This window comes from Primulina eburnea, chromosome 12 (genome assembly GCF_022965805.1).
Source record: "Primulina eburnea isolate SZY01 chromosome 12, ASM2296580v1, whole genome shotgun sequence".
In the NCBI taxonomy this organism is placed as follows: domain Eukaryota; kingdom Viridiplantae; phylum Streptophyta; class Magnoliopsida; order Lamiales; family Gesneriaceae; genus Primulina; species Primulina eburnea.
This window is the reverse complement of record NC_133112.1, coordinates 3,572,436-3,591,215: the sequence shown is the minus strand read 5'-3', so window position 1 is coordinate 3,591,215 and position 18,780 is coordinate 3,572,436. Positions and strand designations below refer to the sequence as shown.

Below are 18,780 nucleotides of genomic sequence, written 5' to 3'. Positions count from 1 at the left end.
ATACGGCTCCAATATACAATAGGTTAATTAGGGATATTTAAATTTACTTTCCAAAAAATTTATTTATAGTTATTATTTGTTATTTTTATTATTTTATAAAGGAATTATCCACTCTATTTGTAAAATTAATTTCCTAAAATATAGGGAGCTCTTATTTTTAGGTTTGTTTAGCATGCCTACCTGGGGCGTGCCCACTAAATTAATGCAATTAATTTCTTATTTAATACAGCATTAAAGAGCTCATTTATCTCATCGGTTTATTCTATGATATTTTATGGATTATTTAATATTTGTTCAAATAAAGTAAGTTTTGTTTTTTTTAAGTTTGTGTTTGGACGGATTTATGAATTGAAATGCATGGTTTCCAACTATCAGATTGGAGAACGGATGTGCAACGTAAGAAAATTCATCTACTAAGAATGTCACTGCAATCTCACTAATTTTCTTGTATATCCAAAGTTTCTCTAGATTCGTACCGTGAATATCACTGCACTCTCACTAACTTTCTTATATACCCAAAGTTTCTCTAGGTTCAGGGGCGGCCCAGGGGTGGTCAACATGGGGCCACCGCACAGGGCCCCCAACGGGATAGGGCTGAATAGGGCCCAATTAAATTGGGGTTATGGGTATATTGGGTTGAATATTTGGGCTTTGGATATTATCTTCAATTTTTTTAAAATCAAATATTTTAAAATTTAATAGTGGTTAGTGTGTTTATCAATCTGACACTGCAAATTTTCATGTTGATCCTTACATCTAAAAAAAACCACTAAAATAGAGTAACGATACTGATTATTAGCAATGTGGAATATAATGTTTTTTTTATTATAGATATTAGTTTATGTAATCAAATAATGAAATTATCTTTATATTATTGATTTTAGTATTAGTTTTATATAAATACAAAGGGCTTTTTTTTTTTTTTGCACAGGGCCCTTCAAAGTCTAAGACCGGCCCTGTCTAGGTTCTTGGCTAAATCGAACTATTTGATAGTGTCGTCAAATATGATATTCTAGCTTCTTAATGTGTGTTTGAGTCCGTAGATAGATATACGATGTTTGTGTATTATATGTTCACTTCCTACTGACGTGAATATTTTGTGATGAGATATGTAAATCTCTTCTTTTTTTTAATGGCCTTGTTATCAAAGGATGTTGTCTTTCATATCCATATTCTAATACTTATATTTTAGGACAAAAAAATTGTTATGCTCAGATTTGAATTAATATGATTAAATAACAGATTTTCAGTTTAAAAACTGAATTTTTGGTAAGGTGAAATACAAATATACGTAGATTTTGATGTATTAATAATAATTAATCTTTTTATTTTCTCGGGAAGCATGATAGGAATTAAATAATGAAATCATTGTCCGAAATTTAATGTCACGATGTTAAAGTTGGTGTTGACTCCACTTTATCTCCCTCTCTCGTCTAATGCTTCATTATTATTATTTTTTTCAATTTTAAAATATTAATGATTAAGTTTTAAAATTTTAAAATAATAAATAATTTTTTTGTTTTATGTTTTTACATGGAGTTGACGAGTTAATCAGGGTCTTCTTTTATTCTATAACTTTTTACTAATGTAATATATTTTTATATAAAATATATGATAGAAATGTAATTTCGTCCATCCATAAAAAACTTAAAAAACTACGTATTGTATATTTTAATACATATTTATTAAAGAATATATAATAATTTATTTATATGCATTTATTAAATTGTAGCATGTGACATGTTGACATGTATTTGTTTGAATCACATTGGTACATTTTTATGTGTACCACTTGGGTACTTTCCCATGTTGTGGCAATATCTTTGATTTGTTTATTTCAATTATAACAACAACAATAATATAAATTTGTGTGAGATGATTTTACGGATCCTATTTTGTGAGATATATCTCTTTTATTTGGGTCATCCATGAAAAAATGTTAATTTTTATGTTAATTATTACTTTTTATTCTGAATATCGATAGGGTTGACCCGTCTCACATATGAAGATTTATGACAACACCTCACAAGAGACATACACATAATAATAATAATAATAATAATAATAATAATAATAATAATAGCATTTTACTAATCAAGCATATTTGTTGCATATGCCTGACAGATCCATAATGACACAATCAATGCATTATTTATTTTACTCTAATTATTTATTGTGGAAATCTTATATATAACTAGGGAGGTTTATTTGGGGTGGTCTTTAATTTCCACTGATATATTTATTTGATATATTATTAATAATAATGTATGGAGACGATATATTTAATCCGAATATATAATTTTCTCAAGTACACGTTGGCATCTCAAAATTGCACATATTATCATTAATTATAATGATTTTTGTGATGATTTATTCAACCTCTCTGAACCAATCTATCAATCCTAACATTAGCCGATTTAGTATATACATTATATTGAACATTTATGATATGAGTGGGTCTCATGTAAGACCATGTCACGGATTTTAATCTGCAAGACGGGTCAACTCTACCGATATTTTGTTTCTTAAGATTTGATTTAGTTATAATATTTATAAAATAAAATATGACGCTAGATTTAGAAAGAATGTTTTATATGATTATTAAATAAAAAAATGTAAGCATGCTCTATTATATTTAATTTTAAATTAAATGAATAAAAATTTAATATATAAAATAGAATCAATTTTATTTTTTGAAGTAATAAAATTGAGGTTATATACATTTTCAAAGGGTTGTTCGAGCGTATCTAAATAGATACTATATTTACATATGGACCCCCTACGTCGTTCCATTCCATGTAGGATTAGAAATAGGCGTAATCAAACCTGTTTTTTCCATATCTCTTGCTATTTCGGGGACGCTATTCACCTCGTTGAACTTCTATTAAATCGAGAAATAAAATAGGTTTGATTGGCCATCTTTTTTATATTTGCTATATACATAAGGCATTACATTCTCCAGATAATTCAAATCAAAGCAATTGGATGTCCAAATTGAGCCTATATGACCGATCAATAGAAATACTCTGCCTTTGTCAAATATTCCATACATCACACTAGATAGATATCATATGTGGAGTAATTTTGGAAATAAATAAATGAATTAACCAAAAGTTAGTTAAATATTGATGGGGTGTAAAAAATGAACCCGACCCGATCATGTTAGGGTTGGAAGTTTTCGGATTCATGTCAAATAGAGTTTGACCTAAAGTTTGACCTGGAGAAAATAATCAGATTGGTTAGGTTTGAGTCAACCCGAGTTGACATGAGATTGCTTTATTTTTTTTATTTTTATATAAAATTATTAAATACTAGCTATATTTTTATATATTGTATATTTGAATTTTTTATTATATATGTATCGATATCATTACATTAATGTAATATTTATTTTATAAAATATTAATTTTTTAAACAATTATTTATTATTTTTTAGTAAGTTTACTTTATAATTTTCACAGACGAACTTTCAAATTTATGAATATATTTATAAATGAGTATGCTTGATCAAATATTTATTATGTAAAATATTGTTTTTTTAAAAATGTATTAAAATTATTTTGTGATGATTGATTTTGTTTTATTGTTATTGTTCTCATAAACTTTTATAATGTGATATATATTTTGTGAAGTATATGAATTTTCTAAACAATTGTTCTCTTTTATGGAGTTTTTAATACTTTAACCAAACTTGACTCTTAAATTTAAATATATAAATCAATGAAACATAATTATCATATATTTTTAGACGTGACCCGAATCAACCCAACCCACTCAAACTCGAAGTAGCTACACGGGAATTCCCGGATGAGATCAGTGGACTTATTCTCGGGTCTCGAAGGGTGCCTTTAAAGCTATTTTTCGTAGATTGATTTAACTTTTTTATAAAATTAATTTGTTAAAAGTTGTTAATTATTTTATAATTTTATTTATTTATCTCTTTTCTAAAAAAGAATAGGTGGACCCATCATCCATGTTCAGAAATGGAAAGTTTGGAAATTTCCATAAATTTCCATTTCTTACCACATACTTGTCCCACTAAATTTTTTTTATCAAATAGATTAAACTAGCGAGACACGGTCGGTATCTAATTTAAATAAAAGGTGATTCTTTAGAATATAAAAATAAAGATTATGATATGACAAATTTGAGATAATTAAAAAAATAACAAACTTTTGAGTGTAAATTCCATTATGGTGGGGCTAATCCTATATTGTGGGCAATGATCAAAATTTCTAACCAAAATTTTGAATTTTTTGGATAATTGTTCAAACTAAAAACTTGCAGTCGAAATATGTTTATTGTCTTGTCAATAATTATGGTAAGTTGTAAGGTATTTCTCAAATATTTTAATATATAAAACAATTAAAAGGTAACGTTTCGCGACAATTGATATATATCGGATAAATTGAATGAGGGCATCTCCAACCCATCTCTATTTTGGAGGAAATCTCCAAAATAGAGTATGGGTTGGTGTTCCAACCCAACTCCAAATGCAATCTCCATTTTGGAGATTGCAACAGTGATCCTCCATTTTTGGAAGATCACTATTCATTTAGAGATCCATATAGAGATTCTACCAAATTACTGAAATGTCATCGTAACAATTGTAAAATGGCAAAAACTTGTGTGAGACGGTCTCACGGGTCAAATTTTGTGAGACGGATCTTTATTTGGGTAATCCATGAAATAGTATTGCTTTTTATGCTAAGAGTACTACTTTTTGTGATAAATATGGGTAGGGTTGACCCGTCTCACAGATTGATATCCGTGAGACGGTCTCACATAAGACCTACTCTTGTAAAATAGTCTTTTTGTATTTTTATGTATTTGTTTTGCTCCATTTTATATTATTATATATCAAATTATTTAATTAATTAATTTTAATGTTAAATAATTTTTATGTTTAGTTAATTTATTTTAAATTTTTTATTATTTTCATGAATTAATTATAAGTATTGTTTATAATAATCATGAAATGGAAATAATAAACAATAATATAATTTATGTGTTGTTCTTTAAACCATATATGTTGTTTATATTTATCGTGATTTATATTTTATGTTTATATTATGAATGTTGTATCTTGTCGTTTATGTTTGTCGTGTCAAAAAAATATTTTATTTTAAATAAATTGAGTTTAATACATGTTTTTATTGTATTATGTTTATCGAATTAATTAAGTTCGGTTATATAATACATTATGTAATTATATGTGTGTGTTTTTGAAAATGAAAAAAGAAAAATGGAGTATTTTGTAATATTTTTAGAGGATATGGGTTGGAGAATGTTTTTAAAAATAGAAATCACGGATCTCTATTTTGGAGAATAGATGATAAAAAATAGAGGATATGGGTTGGAGATGACCTAAGTGAAAGATTTTACCGTGTCAGATGAATTTTCTCTGGAATGCGAGAGACCGGGTTGGTAGTTCCCGAACTATGTGATCGATATCCAAGTCAGTCAAGTATTTTTTGCAAGAAAAAAGTGAATTAAAGAATATATATTGAGTATTCGTGAGAAATAGTAAGTGAATTTAATGTCTCATAATTAATAAAACTTGGGTATTTATAAAGACACGAGTAATGATGATCTTATTTTCAGGTCCAGCTTTTCCTGGGAGCGTGATGGCTACTGATGTTCTACTTTCTGAAATTATCATATATTGTCTCTTGTACCATCACATGATCAACCTTGCGTATGTTGAATGATATGTCAGTGATCTCAATTCTCACACCATGACTTCTCATACTTATGGGCCCAGGATTGGAATTTGCCTCGGAGTGCTCGGGCAATGATCGTTATGTTAGACCATGAATAGGATCTCTGATCTCATTCAATCTTATAACAGTTTGATTATCCTCTTCGGTTTTTGAAGTTCTAATGACTGAGACTTGAACTGATTCTTATATCGACTTGAGCTATAAGATGATCTATATATTTCTCAGATATCAACAACCTCCTCTATAAATATAACTGTACTAGGGCGTAATCGCCTCCAACACAATCGAATACTTATCATTCAATCAAACCCTTTAGTGATGTATCTCGATAATTTGTAACATTTGTTCCCACCCATCGATCCATATCTTTCTCTCATACTTGGTCAATGCCTATCCTGCCTTTGCTTACACACCATTAAAAGTGCCAACACGTAGTGTGAGGGGGTCAATATCCACTCTTGTTTATACATTATTGGTCCATTCTATTAATGCGATGGCTACGTCTGTATATTTTATACATATAATCTTATTGTGTATGTTATCCATTTGCATACTCAACAATTGTCTCATTTATTTTAAAATTCCTTCGGTTCGAAAAAATAAAATAAAATAAAATAAAAATAATACCCATTTTAGTTCTCGAGGATTCCATTGAGACGTGGTACACCAAGGTGTAACATGAAAATAAATTTATAATCTATACTATATTATTTTAAGTATGTATATAGCAAAGAAAATGAACATATCTAGATTTTTAGCTAGTTTTGAATTGAACCAGGCATTGAAGTTTGTCGTGCGCTTTGATAGTTGTAAGATGTAAGCATGACTTTCGGGTAGGTCGATTTTTTCTATCTTTAATGGGCCAAGAAGCCCAAGTTCTCAGAGCATGTTGGGCAAGGCAAGTGGGCTGCACTATAAGACCCAATCCATCCGACAATTTACTATTTTAGAAGTTTCTTAATGCTAAACCAATGCTGCCCACCCCCTTTACTTTCTTCCGTGTCTATTTTTTAAATTTGGAGTTCGTTTCATGAATAACGTTTAATTGACAAAAATTTGTGTGACACGATTCACATGTCGTATTTTGTGAGATGGATTCATCCATGAAAAAATATTACTTTTTATGTTAAAAGTATTACTTTTTATTGTGAATATCGGTATGGTTGACATGTCTCACTGATAAAGATTCGTGAGACATTCTCACAAGAAACCTACTCCGTTTATTTCATGTTTAATGTGAACTTTAAAAAGATAAGATATCAAAGTCTTCTAGTATCCTATGTTGAATATACATTCTATTAAACAAACAATTATTTGATATTTTTAAATGATTAATATTAAACAAACAATTATAATATTTTAAATGATTAATTAGTGAAAATATAAGACAAAAACTTGTGTGAGACGATCTCAAAAAAACTTACTTAAAATGTATAATGTCATATAAAAAATATTATGATAAAGTACCATGTCAGTACAAACTGGCAATTTGAGGGCTACAAAACAACAATACTTCTTGAAGAATTGCCTTAGACTCATCACCAAACAATGATTCCTTCCCATCGTGCCTCTTAGCATAAGACAGCCCCAACCTAGATTTAGCCTGCCTCAAATCCCCGACACCCGAGTTCGTATCCGGCCCGGCAAACCCTCCCATCACCGGAGCTAGAGGTGGCCCCATGAGCAACCCATCGGCCCCGAATTGTGGACCGCCTCGTGCATAGTCGAATAAGGCTGCACCGCTACCACCAACTTTAGGCAAGATGAACAGCCGGTCTTCAATCCAGTAAAAGAGAAAGGCGTCGAAAGTGTCGTAGTAGTCATCTGTGCTCCTGTAGCCTTCGGGGTTAAAGGCTCCAAATTTGAAGGATTTGTCCGTGTGGGCAATGATGACACAAGGCCCTTTGAAGTCACATTTGTTGTGAAAATCAGTGGCACTGAATCCGTCAATCGTTGCCTTGTAGCAGCATTTTAGTTCCTTGCCTTGGTTAATTATGAAAAACGAGTTTAGACACATAAATCAACAAAAAAAAAGATATCCTCTGAACACATAATTATTTAAAAACTTGGGGAGAACGCAATATTTACCTTTCAAGAATGTTTTGGAGACGAGTGAAGTTGGGAAAGGAAGATCGATTTCATCGTAATATTTCGGGTCAGCCTTTTGGCTTCTGTTTTGGCCAAAATCCCATTTGAATAAGCTCTGTGGGGGACATAAATCTCTCTTCCAACCACATGAAAGTGCAAAATTTGACACACAAAGGCATTTCACCATCTCCGATCCACACTCACTTTGATCAAGAATCCGTAGAACAGTAAATACTAAAATTTAATCAGTCTGCAAGCCTTCCAGAACTTCTTCCAATTATGCATGTTCCGTGGAGTATGACTGATTCTTCGAAGGGTAATCATTATTTTCTGTAATATTCTTTTCATGTTTGGGTTTCCATGTTTTGTGTGGATGAGATTTCATTACAGCTTTTCATTTTTTCAGTGGTGAGAAATCAACCTGTCAGAATTCCAACGGCACCACAGCTAGTATATATCTGGTTATCTAAATTTTACATCTGTCATTTGTCTTGTTAAACTTTTCATGTACGGTATGTTTTAACTTTTTTGCTACGGGGATGTTGACGTAAAATTGTGTATTTAAACATTATACCACCGTCACGTCAAAAATATTGATTTTTTATTTCACGAGAGAAGTGAAAATTGACATTCAATTCATAACTCGTATTTCTTAATTCTATAATAATTTAAGAAAAAAAATAGAGAGATTGTATCAATACCAACATTATTACGTTAGACTAGGTTTTTCGTGAGACGGTCTCACGAATTTTTATTTGTGAGATGGGTCAACTCTACCGATATTCACAATAAAAAGTAATACTCTTAGCATAAAAAATAATATTTTTTCATGGATGACCCAAATAAGAGATCTGTCTCACAAAATACGATTCGTGAGACTGTCTCACACAAATTTTTGTCATTATGATTAATTTATTTTTGAGTGATATGTTTAATTTCTTAAAGTATAATGGTTGGGAGTGATTTCCCTTGTGAGACGGTCTCACGAATCTTTATCTGTGAGACGAGTCAATCCTACTGATATTCACAATAAAAAGTAAATGCTCTTAGTATAAAATGTAATATTTTTTCATGAATGACCCAAATAAGAGATATGTCTCACAAAATACAACCTGTGAGATCGTCTCATAAATTTTTTTTGCCAATTGTAAGTATTAAATGCACATAAAGTATACTATAAGACGAATACTTACCATTTTTAATAATTGCTTTTATAAATTTATCATATTTATTTATATGTACTTTTTTAATCTGTTTTTATCTTTAAGTGATAATTTTTTACAAATAAAATCCAAAATATAGCCTAAACATTTTATCTAATAAAATATTAGATTAGATTAAACCCAACCGAAATTGGGGGCAGAGAATTTCCAAATGATTTATATATTGTATTTAATATAATAATATTTGAAAATAGTAGGGTTTTAAGTTTAAATGCTGACACTCAAATTCCGAAGCCCACAGCTAGCAAACCCTGCTCCTCTTCCTCTCTTGCTAAGGTATTTTATAGATTTTGTTTCTTTTTCTTCGAGTGAACTGGTATTTTATACTACGGGTAAAGCCATTTGAACTTGTTCTTGATTTTGCTCTCATTTTTCTGCTGTTGGATGCTAAAATGAGGCAAAATTGACATTCTGAGGAAAATTTGCGAACTTTGTTGTTCCTAGTTTGGTTTCTAATGAGGAGATCCTGATTCTGTTTGGCTTTGATTTCCCCGTACCCTTTTCTCCCTTTTTACGCGTATCTACCTTATGAACGGATTGCGGGATCTTCCAGTTACTCAAATTTTTTAATGTTTGGGATCTTGAAGTCGTTTTTTAAAGCAGGAATTTTCAAAATATTTGAGCTTCGGCCTCAAATCTAATGAATGGCCCCTTAAATTGGATTTATCCCCACTTTCCAAATCTTGAAGAGAGCAACACTTTGGTGGCATTCTCTGTTTCTTGATCTTCTAGTTCATTGTTATCGAGTTTGGCAATGTGTGTGTGTGGCTTAATGTATTTTGGGTGGTCAAACTTTTAAGCAGCATTCTTCGAACTTCTTTATGCTCCTTTCGTTCGACCTTTTTTTTTTTAGAAAATTGTAATAGGTGAGATAATAACATCTTTTCTTTTATTGAACTTGGTCTTTTATTATGGGAGGACACCAACATCCCAATAAATCTGTGCATGTTTTCTGGTGTTTGAACATATCTAAGCGGTCCCAGTGGCGTCAATTCTGTTAAGACATGCTCTTGCAACAATTGTACTCTAAGAGGCAGTCAATTTGAAATTCACTACGTGAACTAACTGGATTCTTTAGCAAGCAATAATTCGCTTGTTAGAATGGCTGTTCAACATCAAGAATATTTATATGGTTTCTGTTTGAGATACTTTGCTACAACACATATGTCAAATGCCATATTTCTGTACGCATAGATAGACATGCTCCCTAGACGAAATTTTGTTGAAGCTCTCTTTTTCCTTCATGTTGTAGATTTGGGTCTTTGGCCTTGCTAGACCTACCTAGGCCATGCATGCAATTAAAGGTGGCTGGGTTGGGCAGGCATTTGCCCTTGCTACGAGCAATGACTCGGGGAGAAAGAAGTCTCGGATTAGGCGCTCCAAAGAAGAGCGAAAGGATATGGTTGAATCTTACATAAAGAAGTAATCTCTATATGCTTATTGTTCTTTTAAATCCTGTTCCTACAACTGCATATTTTGCAATCGTACATGTCGAATGAGCCGGAACATCATCTACTACCCAATTCTTTCTATATTCTCTCTCCTCCATCCCACTTCATATTATATGAGGAACGAGAAGTTTTCTTAATAGTCATATATAAGCTTGAAGTTTGCGTCAGTCAAGGCTTCCTCAACCATCGGATGGAACATGTTCATTTTTATGATTGGTAGTGAGAGGGGATTCCTTAGTGCATGTACGAGCTTTACTTGCATGAGAGAAGATGAGGTATTCTATCTTTGTCCACTTTTTCTTGAAGTAGATGCTTGCAGTTCTGCTAAGTGGAGTGCCTCGAGTTGATATTGCGGCTTTTAGCATGAGTCTGATATCGTATTGATTGATTGTCCTACTTAAAACTCACGTTATAGCATAGAGTTGAGTCTTGCCTCTAAGATATTCTTCGTTTTTGTATAAATGTTTCCTCTTCTTAGTTCAAAATATCATATTTTTTATTTTCATTTATCTACTGACAAGTGACAGCTATCTATTTCTCGATTTAAAATTAGATGGGGATTTTCCATGTGTGGTTATTCTTGTTTGAGGGTGAAAAAATGGATGAGTATGATTGCCATTTATTTTTCATTGCTAACTTGATGCTTCTCGTGTAATTTTATTATATTAGTGATGACTGATACCCTTTAGGTTTGTCACATTTAGTTATATGTTTTTATTGTAACTGCTTGCAGGTATCAAAAATCGAATAACGGGAATTTTCCTTCACTCAATCTTACGCACAAAGAAGTTGGTGGCTCTTTCTATACTGTTCGAGAAATCGTTCGGGAGATTATTCAAGAGAATAGAGTATTAGCTCCACCTAAAGTGCTTGTGGATGATTATGATTATTCTGTTTTTATCGAACAACACCCACTAGGATCTTTATCTATCGAACCTAAAACCGATTCGTCAGTATTTGCAAATGCTGTTAATGGGAGTGAGCCCTGTGAAAAAAATCAAGAATTTGATTCCGTTGTGATTGATGCCGTTCCCGTTCATCATCAAGCCTATAGTGAAGAGAGTACTCTCCCATCTGGCCATAAAATTGGCGGACCGGGAAGTCAGAGGCATGGTAGCGAGCAATATGTTAATAGCGATGATGAGGGAGTCAACGGAGAAAAATTCAAAGAGTTCAGACAGCGAACATATACCGAGTCAGTAGTTATGTCGATTCCGGATGGACAGAAAGAGAGAGACAAAGTAGAAACATATCAAGTCATAACATCTCATAAGAGGTCTAATGTTGTAGTGGAGACGTTTCCACTAAGGCCTATTTTTCCAACAATTCATGATATGGATGTAGAAACATGGCAAGATAAAGAAATACAGCAAGAGAAATTGCAATCCATGGAAAGTTCGAATTCTCTGGTTATTGAGAACGATATGAAAAAGAATCAAGATTTGGAATTGGAACAGAATCATGTATATGGGGAGGAGAAAGTGGAGCTAAATCTCCAAATCCCTTCTTTGGAAGGTCCAAATTCATCAGAAGTGGGAACTGGTGGGCTTAATGTGGTTGAAGTCAAGAATGTCGAATCCAAGGGCTCAATGCCTGATGGGACTAAGGTTGGTCTTTATCTGAAATGGGAGTCTCATTTCGACTTTCTTATTCAATCTTTTGGTGCGGCCATACTCTTTAATCATAATGCCTTTAAATTTTCGCAACCAAATCTCCTGAATCTTGATTACTGTACTTAATATCATCTGCTTTTAATTGGTAAATTTTCTTGTCATAGTACATGAGCATCTGTGTGTTTGTTTACGCTTTCTTTAATTCTGCAGGATGTTGATTCCACTGAAAGCTTCATTACCAAAGACTCAACATCGATCAAAAGAAAGTCAGGTGATTGCGAAAATACCAGTTTACAGACTGCAAGTGACCTGATTCTGGATAGAATCGATAGGTATGTCTCAGCATTCTACATGCATCCATTTCTCATTCATGTTAACCTTATCTAACGAAGTTTGAATTCATGGGCAGTGAAACTCAGGAAGATGAATCTGAGAGACCCGTTCGACCTGAAAATTATGACGTCCTGGCATTTATCAAGACCTTTATTTCTGCATTTTTAAGGTTTTGGACGGAATAAGATCTGTCTTGTTTCAGGTGTCAGAATAGGTTTTAAGGTTTCTCCGGCTTAATGCTTTTGTTTGCCCCACTGTGACCGACACATTGAACGAATTTTTTTCCCCCATAATTACTTACCCCCCATGTTTTATTCTGCATTTGTTGATATATATGCAAAGAGTTCGTTTTCTGCATTTGCGGGCACTGACAGGGTGTAGAGATGTGAAAACGGGCTGGCGAGACAGGTCACGTGACCCGCCATTAGGTTGGGCAGTCCGCCCCAGCATACCTAATCAATTTTGTGTGTATTCGGGCTGGTTGGTATGGTCATCCCGCAACCTGCTTCAACCCAACACTAGGTGTCCGGCCTGTCATACGACGAGTTGGGAAATTGTTAACTCAACTTACCTATTTATAATGATAGACGGATCTAACTTATTTTGACAATATAGAATGTATTTGTCTTCAATATCGATTATATTTTTCTCCAGTTGGAATTGAGAAGTGACCACAATTTTTCTTAATTTGGTGTTTTTCCATGAGTACTTTTTAATAGCTATAACAGGAGTCTTGTTATAATTGAATATCGAACTTCCAGCTCATCCCGATGGGTGTTCTTTTGAGCATAGAACTGGCCCAGGTTACAAGCCAAACCGTTGAGGTTTTTTTAAATCATTGCTCCGGTTAATTACTTGCACCAATGTGCTTGCCTGGCCGGTATCAAATTAAAAAAATAAAATTTATCATAGACTCATAGCACCCAATCGAATTTGTCCAATAATAATGAAAATAAAAAAAAAAAGGGTTTTATAAGTGAGATGCCGGAAAAGGATCTGGGAAATAATTGTATATGGTAATGGATTGTCTGATACGATTAAGCAAACCTTGCCAAGGAATAAAGGTGAAATCATGTGCAACTTATTAGTTGTCTTTCATATGTTCATTTCTTTCACCCCAAACAAACATTAATCATTGCACGTGATTCCATGCCATCAAAATCTTTTATTTTCCATCCATTTTGTTATAGAAAATGTAATTTTGCATTCTAAGTTGCTTCTATATCAATTTCTCATCAAATTTTCGGCTAAATTTACATAATTGTTCTTTATTTTTATATATCTGATTTGGTTGAGTATGGCTAAAAAATTAAATGTAATTTAATGCAAATGGATTAATTAAGAGAGAGTTCACGTGAAAAGATTCATTTGGAGAAGGGCGGTGGTTGGATATTTGGTAAACCAAAACAAAAAACTATACACTATTTTTATGTATTAGTGGTGAGATTTGGTTGTTAGCCATGTTCCACACTCTACGTCATATATATATATATATATATATATATATATATATATATATATATATATATATATATATATATATATATAGTATGGAGATTACCATAGAAAATTGTTACAAATCTTGTATAATTATTATAAGTATATTTTATGTTTTAAAAAACAAAAATCGAAAATTCTTCAAATATATTTTATGTCCACTCTTGTTGTCTTCCACGATTGGGTCCAATGTGTGTGTGTGTGTGTTTGACATTATGAATGTTTTGCATTTGTGACCACAAAATGTGAGGATGAAGCGTGACATATAATTAAGTATGGTCCAAAATTTGTTTCAAACATTTGCTAGATTTTCCTCCGAAGAAAAATTTTACTATTGTGTATCTGATTTATTCATCAAGCTACGCACAAAAACTGTTACGTTCGACGAAAAACAGTTTGATACATAAAATGAGATGAACCAAACATGATGTCATCAAATAAAACGAAATATATATATATAGTACGTATGTATGTATGTATGTATCGGTTCACACAACCTCGCCTCTGCATAAAGCGCGTGTGACGGTGGTGGTGGGGTGCGATATTTAATTTAACGCTTTTGGGCTTTTTGGAAAACCGTAAGTTGTAAACTTCCTCACTTAACAAATCCCCAAAAGCGAATAAATCGCATAACGGTCTGCAAAAGCCACTGTCCTCTGTGAATCCGAATAACCAATTTTTTTATACATATAAATGATATAATAATAAATAAATTGATGCTTAATTTGTCACAGGTAAAGAAGGAGCATTATTTGGGCCATAAAGAATGGGTACTTATTAATAATGAATATCTTAGCTGTGTGGATTAAATGTGACAACTCACGCATTCACTCAATATTAACTTAATTGCTTTTAAGAAACATAGAGAATAATCAGAATAATATGACCAAGAATATTGATAACTATCTTTATGTGTGTGTATATATATATATAAAATTAAAAATAATAATCATGTCAAACTAACTGTCTCACATCTATTCTATTTTATTATGTTAATTGTACCACATCGATTAGATAAATAGCCTGAGAGTTGTATATATGGGCTTGGACAATCCTCTCCCCTTGAGCTATCTTTTGAGGTTGAGTTAGTTACGAATTCCAATCTTAACATGGTATCAAAGTCCAAATTCCACCGTTATGTGTTGGACTACCTATAATTAGGTCACCCGTTCTGCCTATAATTGGGTCATTTGTAAACTCCACGCTCCAGATGATCATTCATAAATCAAATGAATTATAAAAAAATATTATAGAGTTACTAGTATCAATTATGTGAAACAGATTTTCAACCCAACACAATTCATGAAAATGTATTACAATTTATGTTAAAAGTGTCGTTTTTCATTTTAAACATAAAACGGATCATACATAGTTGGAAATAAATAATTTTGAAGATATATGGTCATTTAATAGCTAGCCAACAGGATCAACTTAAATCAATATTTTTATCTTAACTAAAAAAAAACTTATTATATTTTTAATTGGCAGTTTCTGAATAATAAATGTTGGCCATGTAAAAATTGCAAGAAATCTTTATGATGATCATTGCAATTATTTTAGCTGGTTTTCAAAGTAACCTAGTTAATTATTATGTTTTTTTTTTTAAAAAAAAAAAAAGAAAGAAAGAAGAAGAAGAGAAAATGGTAGGCTTGCAGGCAACACGAAGCCAGAAATTTGTGAAATTAATAAGGTGGGCATGCAAAAAGAAGAAAGCACAGAAATAGATGCAGTTGGAGTTGGTCATCATCATGTTACAAAAAGTTGTTAAAATTAATAAAGATTTCTCATCTTTTTCTTCACTCTCTCTCGATTACCTTCCATTGCACGCCACTCTTGCCCACCCCTCCAATAATAATAATAATAATTACTTATTCACAATTTGTGTGAGACGATCTTATGAGTCGTATTTTGTGAGACGGATATCTTATTTGAGTTATCGATGAAAAAATATTACTTTTTAAATGTGAATATCGGTAAGATTGACTTGTCTCATAGATAAATATTCGTGAGACTACCTCACAAGAGACATATATTTTTTATAATATATTTCATTTTCCTGATTAGTTTATGAATAGTTGATATGAAAATTATATTTTTATGTTACAATTTTAAATCGTACACTCAAACGATATTTTTATTTGATGCCCATCGAATAAAAATTATAAAACACGTACCATACTGTTTTATTTTTTAATTTTTTTTTGTGTTTGTGAATTATTCGTCGGTTTCTTAATTAAATTCAATTAATTTTAGTGAAATAAAATTTGTCATTATTTAATTGTTAGGCTTCTCGATCATGATTTACCAATTCATTAGTTTTAGGTAGAATAACATTGTTCATTTTCTTATTTCAAAAAAAAAACAACATTGTTCATTTTCTAACAGATAAACTTTAATTTTTATTTTTTGTCTTGTTATAAGTCAATTTATAGTTTTAATGACCAATTTTTTTTCCCCGTTTTAGTCATTTCCGTCGGAATGATAAAATAATGTCGTGAATTATTGATGTGATATCGAATAATATTGACTATATTGCACGTCAGCAGTTTGATGAAAAATGATTAAAATTGAAAAAAAAATACAAATTAGACTATTGAAATCGTGAACTGACCGCAAATTTGGTAAAAATAAAAAATATGCCAAACCGAAAAAATTATTCTCACTCAAATTAATTTACCAAATTGAATATATATATATATATATAATATATATATATATATATATATATATATATATAAAGATAAAGGAAAGAATAATTATCACGTTATGTATAAATTCACCAGCCTCACCCACCCTTCTCCCTATATATATACATACACCTCATTTTACTATCATCTTCTCCGTTTCTCACCCCACCAAAGAATTAACCATGTCCACAGATCTTGAATTACACCTTCCTCCACTCGTCAAGATCAATCGCACGCAGATTTCTGACAACAATTCTTCTGCTGCAAATGATGAAAGCACCACAGCTCAAAGCTGCGTTGTAGATGAAGAAGAATGCCACACGCCAAGATCTCCACGCCACATGATTCCGGCGATGCTCAGCTGTCCCCCGCCGCCCAAAAAGCCACGGCGGATGGTGCCGGATTCATGCAAGAGAAAACTGCGTGAGTTGCAGTTCTTCGAGACCGTTTCCGGAGAAGAGATCGAATCGTTCTTCCGAACCGTCGAAGTCAATTATGTGATCGCCAATGGCGGGTCCACGAAGAGGAAACTTTGTTTGATGTGAAGTTTTCCACGGGTTTGATTCGTGATTATTGTGTATTTATTTATTTATTTATTTTTCTAAACATTTACACGTTTAATTCAGATGGAAATGTTGTCTGAATTATATATATATGAATGGACATCATTTGTATGATTTCTTACTTAAAATTATACAATATCGAATTCATATTTCATTTGAATTCCTCACTTATTTGTTGGTAAGAATGCAAATAAAGACATCAAATTACCTCTAAAAACCATCCAAGTTTATATAATATTTCCACAAAAATAATTAAACTATATTATCACCTTCTAATTTTTTTTTAATCTTATTATATGTATTTATATAAATTTTTATTGAATTATATAAGTTAAAAATGGGGAAAATCTCTATGGGTTGTTGATCTACTTAAAGTTTGACATTACTTGAGTGATTGACACGGCATTATGATAGATAATCTTGATTTTTAATTGGTGATTATTACGTTTATTTAATTGAATTCCACAAATTAAATTATCTTTGCTATTCCAGTCATGCTTTTATACTATTGCATATTCATACTTTCATACTATATCTTAAGTGTGTGTGTGTATATATATATATATATATCCGTGTCTACAAATAAACTGATATACACCTATTGAACTGATATACAATTTCGATATACTTCATCACATCTAGTAGTTGAGTATCACCTCATTGATGGAAACATAGATGAATACGGTTGATGGATGACATAACAAATATATATATATATATATATATATATATATATATATATGCTAAATAAGGAAATAATTAGGAACTTAGAATATTTAATTTAAAATACGTTTTTTTTAATGCAAAAAGAGAAACACAAAATTCCCGCCAGCTTTGTGTAACTGTACAATGAGTTAATATTAAAGATAGTTAATAACATGCTGCAAAAATTAACTGACACATGGTATAATCAATATATGATTTTATTTCATATCTGTCGTCCCATAATTATATTACCCATTTTATATTTTATCATGTGCCTTAATATCTCTAAAAGTAAATAAAACGAAACAAAAAAAATGTCCTAAAAGTAGGTTTATTTATTTATTTTTCGTGCCTGTGAGTAATATTTGTAACATTTAGATGGAAATTTATTTCCGAAGACCTTAATTTTGATTCATTATTGTCACGTGTCCTAATCACAAAATTATTAATAATTATTAATAATTTTGTATTGAAAAAGTAGATAACTTGTGATTAAAGTAATTAAGATTAGTCATGTATGACCAAGGAATCAGAATAATACCTTTTTTTTCCTTGCATAGAGCTTAAATCATAAGCCAAACAGAGTATCCTATATTTTGACCCAACGAAGCAAACTTAAAAGCTGACTTAAACATTTAAATTAATGTTTATTATTTGGTTATAAGTAAATTTCTTTAAATTTTTTTAATTTATTAAATATAATTTAAATATATATTTGCTTATGTAGTAACTGTAAAACTGATTTTGCGTGCATGTTTTTAAGCCAAGTTGTTTTAAATTAAAATCAACGAGAAAAAAATTACTTTATTATTTGCGCATTAAGAATTATTGCAAAAGTTGAAGAAAATCGAGGCGATGAATCGAAGGTAAAGTTGAAGGAAATGTACGAAAACTAGG

General features: G+C 31.3%; 3 protein-coding genes across 4 annotated transcripts; 2 read left to right on the top strand and 1 right to left on the bottom strand.

Annotated features, from left to right (window-relative positions):
• Positions 1-7,156: 7,156 nt before the first annotated feature.
• LOC140807412 (uncharacterized) lies at positions 7,157-8,223 on the bottom strand. Its single transcript, XM_073164247.1, has 2 exons — positions 7,812-8,223; positions 7,157-7,706 (listed from the first exon to the last, which is right to left on the bottom strand). Exons 1-2 carry the CDS (start codon positions 7,996-7,998, stop codon positions 7,195-7,197), a joined length of 699 nt encoding a protein of 232 aa, XP_073020348.1. The 5' UTR covers positions 7,999-8,223; the 3' UTR covers positions 7,157-7,194.
• A 973-nt stretch (positions 8,224-9,196) lies between these two features.
• Positions 9,197-12,764, top strand: LOC140808086 (uncharacterized). 2 transcript variants are annotated; one of them, XM_073165104.1, is made up of 5 exons: positions 9,197-9,310; positions 10,287-10,456; positions 11,219-12,092; positions 12,309-12,430; positions 12,508-12,762. In XM_073165104.1, the coding sequence occupies exons 2-5, from the start codon at positions 10,323-10,325 to the stop codon at positions 12,614-12,616; spliced, it is 1,239 nt and encodes a 412-aa protein (XP_073021205.1). In that variant the 5' UTR covers positions 9,197-9,310; positions 10,287-10,322; the 3' UTR covers positions 12,617-12,762. The 2 variants fall into 2 exon arrangements, with proteins under 2 accessions (XP_073021205.1, XP_073021206.1); XM_073165105.1 differs by lacking the exons at positions 9,197-9,310; positions 10,287-10,456 and adding an exon at positions 10,512-10,760 and having other exon boundaries at positions 12,508-12,764.
• A 4,033-nt stretch (positions 12,765-16,797) lies between these two features.
• LOC140807905 (uncharacterized) lies at positions 16,798-17,160 on the top strand. Its single transcript, XM_073164862.1, has one exon. The coding sequence runs from the start codon at positions 16,798-16,800 to the stop codon at positions 17,158-17,160; it is 363 nt and encodes a 120-aa protein (XP_073020963.1).
• Positions 17,161-18,780: the final 1,620 nt, after the last annotated feature.

Excerpts from the sequence above, each read along its gene's own strand:
- LOC140807412 (XM_073164247.1), bottom strand. The coding sequence starts at position 7,998 with ATGGTGAAATGCCTTTGTGTGTCAAATTTTGCACTTTCATGTGGTTGG. Across the intron at positions 7,707-7,811 it reads CTCCAAAACATTCTTGAAAG|GCAAGGAACTAAAATGCTGC; the intron begins GTAAATATTGCG and ends TAATTAACCAAG.
- LOC140808086 (XM_073165104.1), top strand. The coding sequence starts at position 10,323 with ATGCATGCAATTAAAGGTGGCTGGGTTGGGCAGGCATTTGCCCTTGCT. Across the intron at positions 10,457-11,218 it reads GTTGAATCTTACATAAAGAA|GTATCAAAAATCGAATAACG; the intron begins GTAATCTCTATA and ends AACTGCTTGCAG. Across the intron at positions 12,431-12,507 it reads ATTCTGGATAGAATCGATAG|TGAAACTCAGGAAGATGAAT; the intron begins GTATGTCTCAGC and ends ATTCATGGGCAG.
- LOC140807905 (XM_073164862.1), top strand. The coding sequence starts at position 16,798 with ATGTCCACAGATCTTGAATTACACCTTCCTCCACTCGTCAAGATCAAT.